The sequence below is a fragment of the Rhinolophus sinicus genome, linkage group LG09 (genome assembly GCF_036562045.2).
Source record: "Rhinolophus sinicus isolate RSC01 linkage group LG09, ASM3656204v1, whole genome shotgun sequence".
Classification (NCBI taxonomy): Eukaryota; Metazoa; Chordata; class Mammalia; order Chiroptera; family Rhinolophidae; genus Rhinolophus; species Rhinolophus sinicus.
This window is the reverse complement of record NC_133758.1, coordinates 86,597,483-86,616,833: the sequence shown is the minus strand read 5'-3', so window position 1 is coordinate 86,616,833 and position 19,351 is coordinate 86,597,483. Positions and strand designations below refer to the sequence as shown.

Sequence of the window (19,351 nt, the reverse complement as noted above, 5' to 3'; positions counted from 1 at the left end):
CATTCAAAGCTCTGCATGAAAATCAAGTGGAAGAATGGATGAAACAAATGCTCAACTAAAAACAGCAGACTCAACAAAACTGAAGAATGGGAAAGCAAGATCCAAACATTGTTATGGACCTGAAATCTACCCAGTATTTTCCAGCAAAAGTTGAGTGGGGTTTCTTTGTTAACCACTGAGCATCCACACAAATCACCAAGACTTGAATGGACTGGGAGTCCTACGGGTGAAGATAGCAGGGAAAGAAGGCATCTAGAAGCATGCATAGAGCCAAATGCCTAGAGAAGGAATGTGTGTGGTAGCCCTTCCCTGGCTTTAATCAGTACTACTGGCCTGTGTTTTCATGAGTAATAAAACTCAATTTAAAAGAAAAGAGAGAGATGTAAAGAAACCAGAACAGAAGCGGACACGTGGGCATGCCTGTTCATACACAGACACAGACATACACAACTCTACTTAATGGAAAGAAAAAAGCGATAGTACAGCTCATTTTTCCAGTGTAGATGCCAGATTGTTTTTATTTATTTTAGGAATAAACTCACTGTGTGGCAGAAGGGTTTTGCTTTAATTATAATTTCCTGTTGTCCCAAATGCATATGTGTGGTGGGTGTGAAAGGAAATTAGTTAGCAATCTGTGGTGGACCTCTTTTCCCTTAACCACTTTTGATCCTGCTACCAATCAACCAGGCATTAGTAAGTTGAAAGACAGTCACAAATTTGACCGTGCTCTACTTTAGCTGTGGATTCAACAAAACCCAGCAGGAGAAAAAAATTGTTTTATTTTCTAGCAGAAATAATGTCACTCTGTTTGATAATAATCGTATTTTAGTTGCGATGATCACATCCTAAACTATTTGAAAAAGAAAAATGAACTCTTTGGAAGAGCTTATGGATTTCAATTCTCCCCAAAAGCTTCTTGCTAAATATTCTAACATTTGGATCTGTAATTTTTTGAAATTTCAGAAGGAATGCTCCCAAACACACCAGATACATACATAGAGCCAAGGAGTGGTTTCACACTACTTCAGCAAACACCTGCACCAAACCTATCTTCTCCTGGGTCACAATTTTCTGTTATTAGTTTGGAGAAATGGGGTAGGCATGAGCAATTTTCCAAGATTCCCAAGAACTAGTTTTACCTGTATGGTCTTAGGCCCAAGTCAATCAGAATTAAGGCTGACTTGGTATTTGTCATTTCCCATTGTCAGTTTTATAAGAGTGGAAGCATGTTCCTCTTCATGGTCTAGCTACAACAGCTAGCAGCCCCTTTTTAAAGCTAGAGTGGTTTTGAGGCCAGGAGATGAAACAAATGAGGCATCTACATTAAGGAAATTGAAACAATAGTAGAGCTCTTTCTTGGGCATAATTTGGGTATTTCGGAGAAAGAACATCCGTTACTCTGAATGTCAAGGTAGCAAGGATTGATGGAGACATGCTTGTCTTCTGATTCCTCCTAACAATTGCTAAACACACCTGTCATTCTCTTAAAGGAAATGACAGAGTAGTTGTCTTCCAAACACTATACTGAACCTCTTCTGCTAAATTATGGGTAATGGTTTTGAGATGTTGACTTTTAACCTTAGGGATTATACTGTCACTGTAGACTTTACCACGGAGACTTACACCATGCATTCCAGAATTTAAAGTCATAGCACTCCCTCTAATCACAAGTGAACAAGGCCTGTTGGCAAAAGTCTCATGTACCATCCCGAGACATGAAATACTTACTCTTCACAGTCTGTTCAAAAATATGTTTCCACCATATAGTGTAAACGGGAAAGGTTTCTTTAGGAAAACAATCCCACAGATGCTGCTTCCAAAGTGTCTCCCTGTATCCATTTTTAGTTTTAATCCATCCTCACTGGTGGCCTTTGAGATATCCCAAGAGATCCTTCACATGTGCTAAAATTTATAGAATATTAAGAGATTTCTCTAAACCCAGCTCTTCTTTCACCTACTTTTCACTCAGCTTTATTTTAGTCATCAGGATACAATCGGTATAAATTAGGATACTTCTAACTTGGAGTTACTGACAGCATTGTCCTTTTGTCAGGGATCCCCTCTTTCAGGGCTTGGATGGCTGACAGGTGTGTGACAAAAGCTGGACTTACTGTGTGTGCAGCAGCTGACAAGGGGGTCCGCTGCACTGGCGTCCTTCGATGACTGCGATTATCCCACAGGACAATCTGGCCCGAGTAAGTCCCACCAACCACCAAGTTGGGATGGAAACGAGCAAAGCAGACTGACATCACAGAGGACTGCAAAGAAAAAGCAGAGAGAGATGCACTGTGAAATGCTTGGAGAAGGTTTGTATTTTCCTGAAGAGAAAACAGTTCATCACATAAACTCAACACACCCTGGAAAACACAAAGCAATTTTTCGGTGCATGCTTTGTACAGACACAGGCTTTCCCTTGAGAGGGTGGCCACCGGTTACCCCTTGAAACTTGGCGTGTGAAGTCCTGGTCATGTCATCAAGTTGGCATAAAACCTATCTGATGTACATCATTGTTTTATGGTCTGGAAAGCTTGGTTTATGAACATTTCCCATGTACCAATAAAATTGTATCGGAGCTAATATTAATTCTCCCCTAAAGTCTTTACAAAGCCATTACTTTGAGGCCATTTCCACATGTTTACTATGCAGTGTTGGCGAGGCTTTGAAAACTGTGAGATGAGTGCTTTTTTCGTTTTTTTGGCTTCCTGTAGACTTCGAGGAAGTAGACCGACCTCAGACTGATCCAACTGGTTCCTCCCCAAATTCCCTCGCCTCCCAAGGGCATTCTCTTGACCTTTATCCTGCCCACTTCAGACAATTCTTAATGTTATTCTTTGCCTATTTTAACAAACAGTCAGAAATGGATTTCAGTCCAGCTCTGCCATGGCCTGTCATAGCATCGTGAATGCGGTTTCTGAAATTCCACAAAAGACTACTGGGCACTACATTTTATGGGAAATGACTTAGCTGAGACAGAACCATGATATACTTAAAATCAGACAAGCTGGCTCTTCCACATCTGCGAAGAAGTCCATTTTGATTCCTGTAGTGCTTTCCATGTTTGCGTTTATAGGCAAAAGTAAATGTTTTCAATAAATACGTTTCACCCCTTCATTAAATTTAATAAATGATCTTATGTATAAAGCATTGTAACCAGGCACGCCAGAAATACAAAGGTACTCACTGTCCTCAATAAACATGTGTCCAGGTAAAAAACCTAAAAGGCCTGCAGGCAGATGGATAGAGCTGCTGCTGTAGTCCATATACACAGTCCATTCTTTTGTATGAAATAGAAAAAGGTGCCTCTCTACATAGACATAGTCCTGTGGGTGGGTGCATGCTTTGGCAAGAGAAAAGCAAGGTGAATGTTTGTCCTCACTTGTCCCTGGGCTTGACCTCCTGCAAGTGTGCGGGCACAACTTGTACACACAGGTAGCAGCCTTGAATGTGGTGCATGCTGTGACTAAATCAGAGGAATACATGTATGTATGTGTGTGTGCCTTGTGTATGTGATAGGGGAAGATTTGTTTTAACTAAGACAGGGGAGAAAAGAGGAAGGTGGAAAGGGTGGGATGGTGAGAGAGACCTCATGAAAGGAAATGTATCACCCCTTGAAATATATGTGGAACATTCAGCAAGTGGAGAAACAGGCATTCCTGAGAGATGGATAATGGGAAGAAAAGATTGGAGGCACCAAAAACAGGCTGGTGAACAGCCCACAGTCTGGTTTGCCTGGGACAGAGCTTTCATGGAAGAGGCAGGTAATAGGAAATGTGGCTGAAGAGGTCGCCTGGACCAGACAAGAGTGGGCCTTGAATGGCGGGCACTGTTTGGATGTTTTTCTGTGGGCAATAGCGAGAAATCACAGCTCTCTGAGCAACACAGTGAGACAATCAAAGGTTGTCATTGATAAGCCAGCAAAGTAGTGACTGAAAAAAAAATTATGACCCTTTCTGACGGGGAGGCAAAGCATCCATTCCTAAAAAAATCAGACCTACTATCAGCTAAGGCTTTCTAGTCAGAAATAGTCTCAGATACTCTGAGGTGGAATAAAGAATGTGGACTATTTTTCAATGTCATGTTTTCCTAGTTTGAAAGATTTTCAGTTCCAATTCCTTGAACAGAATTCAATGGAGAACACGCATGTGTCCCAATCTGGTTTTCATAAAGTTCAAGAATAACTCTCAATAATGATACTGAATTAAAGAAAAAGAAAATAATGCTGGTCAGCTTCTTGTTTTACACATCCCACAGAAACGATTCTTAGTTTTCAATTGATGAAATTCTTATGTTGTTTGAGCTATGTTGGAAACATTTTCGTTAAATCTTCAGAAAGACTTAAAGTTATCCAGGTGGTATCAACAATTGAATTTACCAAAGCTCCAATCAATATGGATAAAGGAATGTCATTAACTTAGAAAAATCCAGAATGCAACCACTTGATTGCTTCCGTGTTTCTGTTAAATCCCAGCAAATATTACTCCAAACCTTGCACAGTTTGTTGAGAGACTAGAGAAAAATAAACAGTGGGGGTATCGCTACAAAACTGAAACACATGGTCAGCAATCAACTAGACTCCAGCCCCACAAAGTGAAAAGTCTAATTCCTGTTTTTTCATTCATTCATTCATTCAGTCAGTCATTCATTCATTCATCAAACACCTAGTGCCCACTAAGTACTAACTCAATCACTTAAAAAAAATAGTTAAATGTCACAGAAAGCCCCCATCACAAATTCAGAATTCTATTTACATTTGATAAAAAGTCAAATTAATGCTAAAAAAGATAAACAGCACCTTGGAGCATGAGAGTTCTGCCACCCAGGCTATTCTGTTTTGCTGCAAACCAATCTTTACAGTATCTCCTTGAGGAATAGAGTAGACCTACTTATTTTTATTTTATATTTGAGAGATTAGAAATAGACAAGTAGTCAGGATTCATCAATTTCATTAATTTTTTTTTAAGTTCAATACATTAATTATAGTACTATGGAATATATATAAAGGTTGAAATCAGACCTCCAGGGTATGCCTACCATTCATATGGAAACATGAAGGCAGTATGATCTCAATTATCTAGATGTAAAGTTAGAATTTGGCCACTTCTTGAGATATTTTTAAGTACCCTGATGTTTGATGTAATGGTAGCAAACACGTAGACAACTGAATTTTTTTTTTTCATCCAAATGTTTAGGTTCCTTTTGAACAGTTCCCCAACTACAGAGAAAGCTTCTTCTGATTTGCAAAGTATGCATCAACCCCCTAGGAGGAAAGTGTCTTGGGAACCCACCCACCCCCGCCCCGCACTCTCCTGCTGTTCATACAGCTACTGTACTGATCTAATTGTTGTTGCCAATTGTCATGGAATTTATAGTCTGTCAGCATAAAGAGCAAAGGATGATATCATCCTGTCAGTTACAGCTATTCAGTAAAGAATAAAAAAGCATTCCAGAAAAATTGATTGGCACTACTAAAATACGTGGTTTTCTGTTGTTCTCATTTTTAACAGTACATTTTCTGAAGACATATTTTATAAAAAATATCAACAGTATTAATGTTGTTTCTTAAAAACATCATCACTTTCTGAGGCATTTAACATTCTGTATTAATTCAGTTATTCAGTGTCATAATAAAGCATTATTAAATTACATGATTAATACAATTTAGACAAAATTAATCAGAAACAAGATGTATCCCTACCTTATAATTCTTGGCTCTATAAGAACATGTATCTACATAGATATTTTTATATGTTTAACTTTGCATCTATTTTATTCTTTAAAAATTAGGGACAGAATTATTTTGAGAAATAATGTATGGCCTTTAAACATTCAAATCAAGTAATTCACACGAGTGGAAAAATAATGAAGTTGACCAGAATTTCTGGATGTTGCTAATTGTCTAATCAAAAGTAAGCTTTCCTGATACTACAGTTGAACTCTGTTTCTACAAGGCTAGGGATTTCATGGATGTGGCCACGTTGACGGTAAAATCAGGGGCCCAGAAATGTAATTTCATAGTTAAAAGCTTGATGTAAAAGTGGTGAGCCTGACCGACTACATTCCAATATAGGTAACACAGGGACTATATTGTAGGAGGAACCACCGTTTCTAACAGAACCAGCATCACATTTTGATTATTTGCATACCATAGTTCCCCCAAAACCAGGACAATCAAGGTTTTGAGACTAAGTTTTGAGGATCAGTCCATTTCTATTGACCATTTCGGGTATCTCCTGCAGACGCAGAAGCCCAGAGGCTCCAGAGGAAACTTGGTTTATTTTTTTAATCTTGAGCAGACTGGTTACTAGCCATCCCTGCAAAGGCGGTGCTCCTTCTTATCCATATTGCCACATGTCCACTTGAGCACGCGCTGACCCACTAAACAGGGTTCCACACCCTCATCATTTATTTCTAGACAAGGCCGTTTATTTTACCCCATTCACCGAGGGAATTGCTCAGAGACAAGATGGGTGGAGACTCCACTTTGAATGTCTCCTTCAGCTCACTGCACTCCACTGCATGCAATTCTAGTCAGCCCCAATCCCTCCGTAAATGGCTGTGGGGGCTGTTTTCTATTTTATAGAGCTAATCCAGGCCAGCTTAGGGATGGTACTTCCCCTTAACCACAGACCCAGATGCCTAGGACAAACAGCCTTTGGTCATTGCTGGCTGGGGAGCTCGGCCCCTATGTTCATATTTGATCTGGTTTGTCCTTCTGTGTGTGGCACTCTGCCCACTCCCCAGCCACCGTGCCTGGGTGGGAAGGATAGGGGTTCTACACTCAAAAGCATCTCCTATTTCAAGTACCATCTCTTCTGGGGAAAGGCTGGTCCCCAGAGAGGGAACAGCCATATTGTTGCCATATGCTGTTTAATGGTGGCTGACATTTTATTTGCCTAAAAGCAAATGCTTAACTGTCAGATGCAGACAGATCAGATGCTTCTGGCTACTAGTGAGCTAGTATATATTTCTGCAAGTACCTAAGAAAACCACAAAGACATTTCTTTTGTTAATGGAAACACATGTAATTGGAGAACACTGCTGTCAAAAACCCTCTTACAGGCAATCACACAGCACCAGGCATCTGACTACGTGCAAGGTGTAAAGGTGGCCAAGACATGAGTCATGAGTCGGGCACTTAACTTTAATTGAGATGAACGGAAAGGGTCTTGTTTCCTCTGAGCTCTCCTTTCCTTTGCCTAAGTTACTATCCCAGGGTGCACACGTCATTCTTCTAAACTCTAAGAGTGACCATCTACTGAAAGTTATCACCCCATTAGTAACTCAGTGCCCAGGAGCAAAGATTGAATTAATTTGCTTGCTACTTCTTGACTGAGTTGGTATTAAAAAGAAGAAAAAAACAGCAGCTGATTCTAAAATTTGATTTCCTAAAGATCAGAAACCACTCATTCTGATAACTTTTCTTAGAATACCTTGGAGTTTTCATGCCTTTCAGTATTGAACTTCTACCAATACTGCAATGAGAATAAAAAAGTGCACAAATCACAGTGAGATGTCACTTCCAATGCATTAGGATGGTTATAATTTTTAAATGTTTACATGTCAATTATACCTCAGTAAAGCTGGGGAAAAAAAGAAAAATAGAAAATAACTAGTGTTGCGGAAGACATGGAGAAACTGGAATACTAATACAATGCTGGCAGGAATGTACAATGAGGCAGCCACTTTGGAAAACAGTCTGGCAGTGCCTGAAAAAGTTAAACTTAAAGTTAACATATGACCTGGCAATTCCACTCCTGGGTTTATACCTAAGATAACTGAAAATATATAACTACACAAAAACTTGTACGTGAATGTTCGTAACAGCATTATTTGTAGTAGTCAAAAGTTGAAACAACCCAAATGTCTATCAACTGAGGAACAGATTAACATACATGTTTCACTGTATAGATTAAAAATGTGGTAAATCCATGCAATGGAATATTATTCGTCAATAAAAAAGAACACAGTACTGATACGTGCTATAACATGGATGAAACTTGAAAATATTATGCTAAGTAAAAAAAGTCAGAAAAGGACACATATTGTGATTCCATTTATATAAAATGTCCAGAACAGGCAAATCCATGGAGGCAGAAAATAGATCAGTGGCTGCTTAGGGATGGGGGTCATGGGGAGAACAGTAAATGACTAATAATGGGTATGACGTTCATTTTGGGGGGTAATAAAAATGTTCTGGGATTAGATAGTGGTGATGGTTCACAACTTGGTGAATACACTAAAAAACACTGAATTGTACAATTTAAAAAGGTGAATTTTATAGTATGTGAATTATATCTCAGTTTTTTAAAAAGTGTGCAGACATGGTTCTGGTCTCATGGAATTTACCAACTTTTTTTCTTATCTTCAGGACAATTGTCTGAACCATTTTGATCACTCTTTCCTCAATTATTCAATCCTCTTCACTTGCCCCTAAACATTTTCATCAGTCTCTACTCCCCAAGAGGCACTGAGGTAGACTGGGAAGGCTGACACCGTTGGAGTCCCTAGAGCTGACTTCCTACTTTGACATCTACTAGCTGTGTGGATCCTCTAAGCCTTAACTTTTTCGTGTGCAAATTTTCAAATTATTTATTTTAGAAAATTATGATGACATACACATAACATAAAATTTACCATCTTAACCATTTTTAAGTGCATAGTTCAGTGGCATTAAGTATATTCACATTGTTGTACAACCATCACCACCATCCATCTCCAGAACATTTTCATCTTCCCTGACTGAAACTCCGTACCCATTAAACACTAATTCCCCATTCCCACCCTCTCTCAGCCCTTGGCAACCACCATTCTACTTTCTATCTATATGGATTTGATTACTCTAGGAACCATTTATATAGGAAGCTATATAAATGGAATCATATAGTATTTGCCCTTTTGTGATGGCTTTATTTCACTTAGCATAATGTCTTAAAGGTGTTAGTTACTATACCCGTGTAGTACTACAAATATTATTAGATCCATGCTGTAGCATATATCAGAATTTCCTTTCTTTTTAAGGCTGAATAATATTCCATCATATGTATATACCACATTTTGTTTACCCATTCATCTGCTTCCACATTTGGCTATTGTGAATAATGTTACTATTAATATGGGTGTACAAATATCTCTTCAAGACCCTACTTTCAATTATTTTGGGTATAGACATGTAAGTGTAATTGCTGGATTATATTCTATTTTTAATTTTTGAGGAACTACCATACTGATTTCTATAGTAGCTGTACCATTTTACATTCCTACTAGCAATACACAAAGGTTCCAATTTCCCCACATCCTTACTAACATTTGTTATTTTCTGCTTTTTCTTTTTCACTTGCTAATTCGTGTGAGATGTCTAAGCCTGAATTTTCAACTCATAATACGAGCATTGTAGTTCTCGTCCTGCCTACAAAGAAGGGGTTTTCTTTGCCTCGTTTCCCTGGAACTGTTGGGAGATTTGAATTAAGTAATACAGTTTAAAGACTGATACACAATACGCCCCCATATAGACTTAGAAATGACTACTTCATGATTTGAAGAAACATTTCTAGAGAAAATGAAGGTCCAGAGGACTCCTCCTTTTGCTCAACAAATCTTTCCTAAACAATTCTATTAGTAATGCTTGGTCCTGCCTTGATGACCTGGGTCAAGAAACTCCTAGGAGTGTCACTACACCTTTTGTTACATGTTTTAACGCTTTGGAGTCTGTTTTTGACAACTTTCATCTCCTGTCTGGGACACTGATTCTCCCTCTGGTTTTACAGATCCTCCTGCCTAGTTATAGCTCCTGTTGTTGATGGCAATTCCAAGTCCTGACATTAACTGACTTTGGAAAATGAGTTAGAGGTGGAAGAGGAAATAGTGCAAAGTTAGCACCAGAGATAACTCTCCAGTGAAAGCCAAGATTAGATTCATGCCCTAATTATTCATATGCATACTCATACTGCAAGCACTGCCGATTTAGGGGGAATTTAGGCTCTAAATCGTAGTTGGTAGTCCCTTCAGTGCAAGTACTTTTGAACACAACAAAATTCTAGGGCAATGGGATAATTTGTATACTACTTCCAGGGAGTTTTCTAATTTTTTTTTGCTTGCCATATTTCACATCTTGAATCAGAGCTGGAACCTACTTATCTGTGATGTGATTTTACATCTGATTACTAATTCCTCCTCTACAGGTGCATGAACCCCTCAGGCTATTTTCTAAATCAATGTTACTCCAAAGTTGTACCTCAGCATCAGCTGAGGAACTTTAAAAAATTCCCTGAAGCTCAAGCCATATCCCATTCCAATTAGATCAGAATTTCTGGGGATAGGACTCAGGCATCAGTATTTTCAAAAATTCCATAGGAAATTCTCATGTGCAGTCAAAAGAAAAGTACTATTTTACATCAATGATTCTCAAACTTTTCAGAACATAAGGAGCTCTTAGAGAGTTTATTAAAAACACAGATTCCTCTTCAAAAAATTAAAAATAGAACTACCATACAACCCAGCAATTCCACTGTTGGGTATTTATTGAAGAAAACGAGAACACTAATTCGAAAAGATATGTGCATCCCTATGCTCATTACAGCATTGTTTACAATAGCCAAGATATGGAAGCAACCTAGGTGTCCATCGATAGATGAATGGATAAAGATTATGTCACACACACACACACACACACACACACACACACACACTCACACACATACCCACACACACACACAGGAATATTACTCAGCAATAAAAAGGAGTAAAATCTTTCCATTTATGAAAATAGGGATGGACCTAAAGGGCATTATGCTAAGTGAAATAAGTCAGACAGAGTAAAACAAATACTGTATGATTTCACTTTTATGTGGAATCTAAAAAAAGAAAACAAAACAGTAACAAACTCACAGATACAGAGAACAAGCTGATGGTTGCCGGAGGGGAGAAGAGTAAGGGAATGGGTGAAAAAAGTGAAGAAGAATAAGAGATACAAACTTCCATTTATAAAATAAATTAGCCATGGGGATGTAGTATACAGATAGGGAATGCAGTCAATAATACCCTAATAACTTTGCATGGTGACAGATGGTTACTAGACTTATCATGGTGATCATACCGTTAGGTATGTAAATATCAAATCACTATGTTATATATACATCTGAAACCAATATAATATTGTATGGCAATTACACTTTAATAAAAAAAAAAATACAGACTCTTAAGTGCCAGCATGGATCTACTGAACCAAAATTTTAAACAGGTTTAGTGGTCTGTGTATTTAACAATCACCATGCTGCTTTGTATCACTGAGAAATTTGGAGAACCCAGTTCTAGAACAATGAATTAGAATATGGCCTAAAGTTACTGTGAGATGAATTTCCTTTTCCACCAATGTAGGCCATGCCTGGGATATTTCCCTCATGGGGTCATGTGCCATTTTCACAATATGCCCAACGGAGGCACACGTGATACAATAAATGTTCCTCTGCTACAATGTCTTTGCTCCATTTCCTTCCATTTTATTTGCTAGTTTTTACATCTCTCCTTGCTTTCCCTCCTCTCCTAAATCATTAGGCTCTTAGAAAATGATCAATGAAAGGATAGTGAAGGTTTAGGTCTTCACTTCCCATTAGCATCACTCTCCAGGCTGGCATGGAACATTGGAGAGTTTTCCTGATTATTATTAAGAGGGCTAATGATCATTATAACTGTTACACGAGGCTACCTGGTTATTCGCTTGTGGGGGTGTTCCAAAATTTTTGAGCACCTTCCAAGTGCCAAACATGCTGTATACACCACTACATCAGTTAGTTCTATTAGGTGGATAATTTTGCTTCCATTTTTTCAGATTAGGAAACCCCGGTTTAGGCAAGTGAAGCCACAAGCTTAAGAGCAAATGAGTAAGTGGTAAAGCCCAGATTTCAACCAAGGCTTGGCTGAGTTAGAAACCTTGCATCAGTTGAATGCAAGTGCAGTTTTTCATTGAGGCCACACTTGTGACTTCAGGCTGTGGGACTGGTAATCACAGACTAAACTTCATGCATCCCCACATGGTAGGGTGGGCTTTGGGCTCCCTGCCCAATACGGTGGCCTTGGCATTGCATCTCCAATCCCTCTCCAGTTGGACTTACTTCTGTTGCAGGTGTAGAAATCGATCACCTGACAGCTTCTAGCCTACCAGTTGTGACAGGTGACAACAGAGCTAATTAGTACCAATTGCGGTGATATTTACCATGAGGGGGATACTGCCTGCTGAGAACTGATTGAGACCAATTATTTCATGGGAGTCTACTGAACAGCTAGCAGCTGGAAACCAATTGGGTCACTACTGACAAGCTCCGCATTTATTGTCACTGCTTTGGGAGAAAATGCTTTGTTTTCATCATGTCACTATGCAGCCAAACCAAAAATGTCATTTCAGCACAATGAGTTATTTTTAAATTATTGTTTATCCCTCCAAATAATTATGTGAATCGTTATTAATTATTAAGGAAAGAGAAGAGTTACTCTGTGTGGTTTAACAAAAGATACTTCCTACTTAAAGACACAGACACAGGACCTGGGAAACAGTCTTCTAAACTTGAGAAATATGAAATAATATGCAAGAATTTTTAAGATAAGAGGCTCATGAGGAGATGGAATCATCTTGGACAACATAGTGACATTTTGGAAATTAAAGAAAAGGATGGCCTTTAGGAAAAAGGATGGTGTTTAGGAAAAAGTTCAAAAAACAACCATCAATGAAAATTTTTAGGTGCATTCCATCCTCACCCGTACCTGAAGAGTCTCTTAAAATGTAAGATGAATACTAAAATTCCAGGTGAAAATGAGAAGTTCACAAACACACACACAAAAAATGTTTTGCTTCATTCCAGCTGAAAACTACCCAACAGCAAAGTGAAGAATCTTGGTAACCAGTTCTTTAAAATGCAAAAGAAAAAGTGGCTCTCCACCTACTTCAATCCTCAGAGCTAGTAAGAGTTCTGTAGCGAAATCTGTACAAAAGCTATTTTTTATTTAATAAACTTTTTATAATAGTTTTAGATTTGCAGGCAAGTCGTGAAGATAGTACCATTCCCCTATACCTCACAGTCTTGTTTTCCTTATTGGTATCATCGTCCCTATTATTGCATTAGTGCAGTACATTGATCACAACTGATAAACCAATATTGACACACTATTACTGAACCCCATACTTTTTATTCAGATGTTCTTAGTTTTTACCCAGCATCCTTTTTCCCTCCCAGGATCCCATCTAGAACACCACATTACATTTAGTCATCATGTCTCTAGTTTTCTCTAGGCTATGACAGTTTCTCAGACTTCCGTTGTTTTTGATGATCTTAGCTGTGTTGAGGTGTACTGGTGGCCAGGTCTTTCCTAGAATGCCCCTTGATTTGGGTTTGACTTTTTTTTTTTTTTTTTTGATTAGGCTTAGACAGAGGTCTTTTTAGGTCTTATAAAACAAAAAGAAAAAAAAATTGAAGATTTGAGGTCAGTTGGTGAAAGGGGATAACACACACACATAAACACATACACACACACACACACACACACTCAATTTTTATAAATTTTTTCTAAAACTTCACTATGGATAAAGCAAGGTGGGATATGCCATCACATCTGACAATAATGCTCCCTGAAACACATTCAAGTCAAAGACGCTTTTTCAGTATAGACTTCCAATCCTTTACTAACCCTTTAGTGTCTCTTTGATAAAGAAATACGAAATGCAGGTTGCTGTGCCTAGGCTGGAATACGGATGTGGTAAAGCTAAAGCAGACTTTCACTTTATAAAAAAGAAAAGGAAGAGATGAATATATGGGTTGTTTTATATGTTAAAAAGCACCAGCTTTCTTCAAATCAAATGTCTAAATCCTGCTTAAGCAAAAAAAAAAAAAAAAAAAGTTGGTATTTGGATATGGCAGGTGTTGACATCCAACCCTTTGATTTATGTGAGTATGGACTAGAGTGAACAGATTATTTAAGAGAGAAGAAAAAGAGTTCGAATTTGACAGGAAAGAGTGTAGGCAGTATTAACTCCATTTCTTGTTACAACATGAAGGATTAATAGCAAAAAGGGAGGGAAGAATTGTGAATGTCTCCAGTTTAGTATCTTCAAAAATGCTTGGGGTTTCTGAGAATGGCTCACCCAAACCACATGAAAGTGACGCGAAGGGATTCGGCCACACGACTTCGCTAAATCAAGGACTGGACTGCTCCACTTTTACCATCAAACCATCTTACTTGAAGTGTAGCCACAAATTAAATTTATTTTTTATTGAAAAAGTACTAAGTCCTTGCAAAGGGGGCAAACACAGCATTCAGAAATATGGGTCATTCCCCAGCTCCCAGCCTCCTCCCCATTCCTGCGCTGATAGATAAAGCCATGTGAAGAAAGAGCCAGCTTCTTAACCTATGAATTCTTCCTTGGCTACGTAAAAAAGGCAATAGTGGGTTTCAGTTAAAGAATCCAATAGAATCCAGTTATCAGGTATTTGTTTTTACAAACACAACAATAAATAGGCTAATCAGATTCAGTACTGTTGTGCTGGCAAAAATGTCTAAACACAATGTACAATAGATAGATCTGTGTCTTGCTTTACGGGCAATTTCTTTCCGAATTTGTAGGATTCAGGTTTTGTGCTTGAGGAGGTAGGAAAAGGAGGAAGACCATGCAGTCTCCATATGTCATTCAACAATCCCCTGCTGATAGAATAAATCTACATTCATAGGGTCCACCCAAAGAGTCATGGAATATCCCACATTAGAACATTACCAAGCCATTTAGGTCAGAAATTACAAGGGGGAACCATTAAAAAACAACAACAAAAAACAAACAAACAAACAAAAAAACCTAAAGTATCACACTATGCATAGGTTCTTCCCTTTTTTTTTTTCCCCAGTTACTGTGGTGGTTTTTGCCAGCTGTGACTGTGCATGGAATTAGTTGGATTATTCTAAATTTAGCAGGAAAATAGGAGAATTCCGCAAGAATAGTTCCTTTTTTTGCCTTAAAACTGTTTGGTGAGTACAGATCTCAGGAACACAAGTGGGAAATAAGGTCCTACAGCCAAGAAGTAATGTGGTTCAAAGGCAGAAGCAGTGTTTGTCTCTTTTTATCTGCCTGGAATTACTTAGATACGCTTATGCCTAAGGCACAGAGATGAACCAGATGACCTCTCAGGATGATGTCTATCTTGGTGGTTCTATTGATAAACTGCTACTTGGAAATAACTTAAACAGGACTAGAAAAAGCTGGGTTTAAGTGCCTGCTAAAAGAGACAAAGGTAAACTGATTTTTGTGATTGTCATCTAAACCCAAATTTCACCCATCCCCCAATTTCTATAGCAATGCTTTTTCCAATGAAGATTCTTTGATGTTTAACAAGACACCTAAAGACTGAGAGTGACTAGAGTGTGGAAAGGAATAGAAATCTGTCCTGGTGGTTCATTTCTAAGCTGAGATAAATCCACTCTTAACCTGACATTTACGTGTAGTTGGAAGACCAACCGATAAAATGGGTATCAAATTCCCCAGTGTTCAACCTGAGCTAGTTTTTGAAAGAAGAACAAAACAATAAACTCAGAAACAAACATAAATGTATGAATAAAAATTCCTTTGGGATCAAATGATTACATTGACAGCACCTCAGAGATTTTTCTCTGTCCCTTTTGTCCCCCAGGGCAAAACCCCACTTCTTGAGCCTTAGAATGTGCAAATTAAAGGCCATTTGTATGGAGTTTACAGTTCCTGGTTCTTGAAAAGGAATCTGGAGGCATATTAAAGGCCATCTGTCAAGAGAATCCTGTCTGAACCACGTCCATCATTGAATAATACGGGTGATAGTACTGGTCAGCTAGAAGAAATGTGATCATAATTCCTAAATACGTATGTTAGAGCACAGCCAGTATGTGTGTCAGTCACTTAGCATAACGGAGTGGAATATTTTGCATTGCGCAGATCTAAATAAAAAGACATAAGGACAATATTTTTTTTCTCCTGTTTCCTAAAAAAGAAATGGCTTTATGTAAAGTATAGGAGCACTTTTCATAATAACCTGATTTCTGTTTATAGACTTGCGATGATGAGCATTTTATCTTTGGAACTGGTGGTTACTACAGTCACGAAGAGCCACATGCATTTCTCTATGAGTTGAAAAAGGAAAGGTCTCCGCTGTTCCTGGGGACAATATGAAACCAGATAATGAAGAGTTAAGAAAAACTTCTCAGCCTGCTAATGAACTCCATCCTGCCCTGGTGAGACCACCCTTCTTTTTAAGTAAGAGGTAATGTAATATGCATCTAACTCAGTTGTGTTTGGGTTTCATCCAACCTAAGAGTATCAGTGTGATAAATTATAATGAATTGTCTGCAATACTTCATAGAGTGACTATAACAGACCTGAAAAACAAGATCCCTAAGCCAGATTCTCTTGCTCCCTTTGAATACTTTTCGCCTTATTTAGACCACTCCAAAATTTGAAAATGTTTCTTATAGCTCCCTCCACACTGAAAGTTATGTGCTTTGAGCCCCATTTGATTAGATCCACAGTTGTTGGCTGTCTCTATTAAATCAAGCCCCACACTTGAAAATGACACCAACAGTGAGACCAGCCAAATAATATAGCAAGAGAACTAACACGGCCCCTTGAGTTTCCAAAGGGTTTCTTTACATGTTAATTTCCTTTTGTAATCCACACAGTGTGCTGGGATGTAGGTTAGTGAAATGGACTCGATTCCTATTTCAGATTCTGAAAAAGCACCTGGATCCAGGCACTCTCTGTAGGGAAAATGGGCAGAGACTATAAAGGGGGTCAGGAAACTCAGGTTTTAGCAGGGCCTGTTAGTACTGCTGTGTGACTTCATTCCTGTGACTTAACTCCTTTAGGACACAGTTTCTTCATTTAGGTTAAGAACCACTGCCTTAAAGAAAAGACCACCTTCTCTTCTTTTGGTGGCTTTAGGTAGTTCCAGCTCTTCAGAATGCAAAAGCAGGACTGTTACTCTACAGATGACCCTTCTTACATAAAAATAATTGGATTGGTATTTAGCTGTTTCCTGCACTGGGCAGAGGATAGCAGCCTTCAGGGTAACACACAAAATTTGTGTGGGAGAAGCGGAATGGTATTTTTGTTTTTTTCCTTAGTCATATGGTACAGATGTTGTTGTGTAAAGATCCTTGGGCTGATAATCAAGAAAATCATGTTAATTTTATCAGCTTAATTTCCTCATGGGCAAAATAAAATAGGCATGTTGGACTTGTAAGCCTCACAAGGGTAGGCTCTTTTCTCTGTTGTATTTTGTGCCCAAGACAGTTCCTGAGAACTAGTCGGTATTTGTGTTCATTGCCTATTGCTGCTGTCACACTTTACCACACACCACACCGAACGGCTTCAAACAACACACATTTACTATTTTACAATGCTGGAGGTTAGAAGGACTAAAGTCCGGTGGGAGGGTGGGGGTTGTAGCATAGCTTCATTCCTCCTGGGAGGCGCTAGGGGAGAATCAGCTTCCTTGCCTTCTTTCCAGCCTTTAGAGGCCAGCCTCATTTCTTGGCTCACGGCTGGCCACCTTCTTCCTTCAAAGCAGCAGTGGCTAGTTAGGTCTTGTTTAGATCATACCACTTTGATTCTGCTTCCATCATCACACTTCCTTCTGAGTCTAACTCTCCTGCCTCCCTCTTTCACTTGTAAGGATACTTGTGATTATTTTGGGCCCACCCAGAGAATCCAGGATAATCTCCCCCTCTCAAGATCCTTAATTTAATTGTGTCTGAAAAGTCCCTTTTGCCATATAAGGTGACATATTCACAGATTCCTGGTATTAGGAGGTGATCTTTAGGTGGTCATTATTCTGCCAACCACAGTGTTCAATAAATATTTGACCAACATGCAAATATTTTGAGAAAATGGTAAACTAAACGCTTTGAACTATTTGTAAATTTAGCTAATTCCCAGGGCTCATCACTAGACAGTCATGGTCACTTGTATACTGCATACTTCTGATCCGTCCCAGACATACAATCTTCATACTCATTCAACCTCATGTTTTGGCTTAAAAAAATACACTCTGGTCCAGTCTCTTTTGCCTGGTTGACAGAATATAATCTGTTGTGACAGATTTTCCTAAAAGGTAAGTGAATTGCTCACTGTCACATAGAGACAAATGATACAACCATAATAGAGATTTAAAAGTCTTTTCCACTTCCTTTGCATACCATCGCATACTAAACTCCTTTCTCCAATTACCATTTCAAACAGATCAACCAACAAAAAAGAGGAGGTGGTAATCTTCAGGCAGGAGTAAAGAAGCACAGATGTACTGGAATCTTACTAGAGAAAACCCAACCTCTGAGTCACTGACCTTCGCACTCCTAAATGAGCCCCTCAAATCTAAGTCACAATCACTGACTTACTCTCCCACTACAGGTGCTACTAATCATCACTTCAATCAAGATCCACACACCCTCTGTCAAAACATTTTCAAATTTGTCCTTGTGGCATTAAAAATATATGACAATAAGCTTTGTACAACTGCTACCCAACCCTCCTCCCAGGTAAAGTTTCAGGATAATTTTGGCAGGCAACCTATAGGAACTTTAGTATTGGAGAATTACACATTTACATTTTGAAGTTTTTCAATTGTTTTGAAACAATTGACATTTTAAGTCTGGTAATCTATGTCACTTGGGCAAACTTTTACACATTCTCAGTTAAAACAATTACAGGAAACCTGTCTTATCCTTAACTTAATCGTGGCATTCAGAAAGGGATGACAAACTACTGTATTTGTCCAGCGTCAGTTCTATCAATGTATCATGTATAAGTGGAGTCAAAGAGTAATTGGGAATAATTGCAAATTAATTAAACACTGTACTTAAGTATGTTGACAGAAAGAGATAAATATCAAGGACTAGACTGACATAGAACAACACTTCAGAACTCTATACATTTTTTTCTTTTAAATATAACAGTGATACCATATTACATCAGTGATATAATCCACAAATTTACTTATTAATTATCTTAAATACATACAGAATAATCTCTCTCTGTGGCCTACAGGAAATAACTGTGCAAGACTCACAAGGTGTAAATTCTCCTGAGCAATTTTCTCTGCGGTTCTAATAGGTCACTAAATATTTGGCACCTACTGTTTGCACATATAAACCCAAGGTGGGTTTAACACAGCATGTATCTCTCACTGAAGAATGAAGTTCTATGGGAAAATCTAGTTCAAAAGCAAACAAATCTCTATTATATTTTTTCCTTATTTAATTCCATATTCTTGAACACGAGTCTTAAAATGTAAAGAAAATGGGCAAATGGATATATATATATATATATATATATATATTTAATAACATTTAA

The 19,351-nt window shown here is 38.3% G+C and overlaps 1 protein-coding gene across 8 annotated transcripts in view; it reads right to left on the bottom strand.

Annotated features, from left to right (window-relative positions):
- DYNC1I1 (dynein cytoplasmic 1 intermediate chain 1) overlaps positions 1-19,351 on the bottom strand; it is a 269,907-nt gene that overhangs the window by 46,403 nt on the left and 204,153 nt on the right. For all 8 annotated transcript variants that reach the window (XM_074340758.1, XM_074340755.1, XM_074340754.1 and 5 more), the window contains one exon: positions 2,112-2,258. In XM_074340758.1, the coding sequence (XP_074196859.1) occupies positions 2,112-2,258 (147 nt within the window). The remainder of the gene's footprint in view (positions 1-2,111; positions 2,259-19,351) is intronic.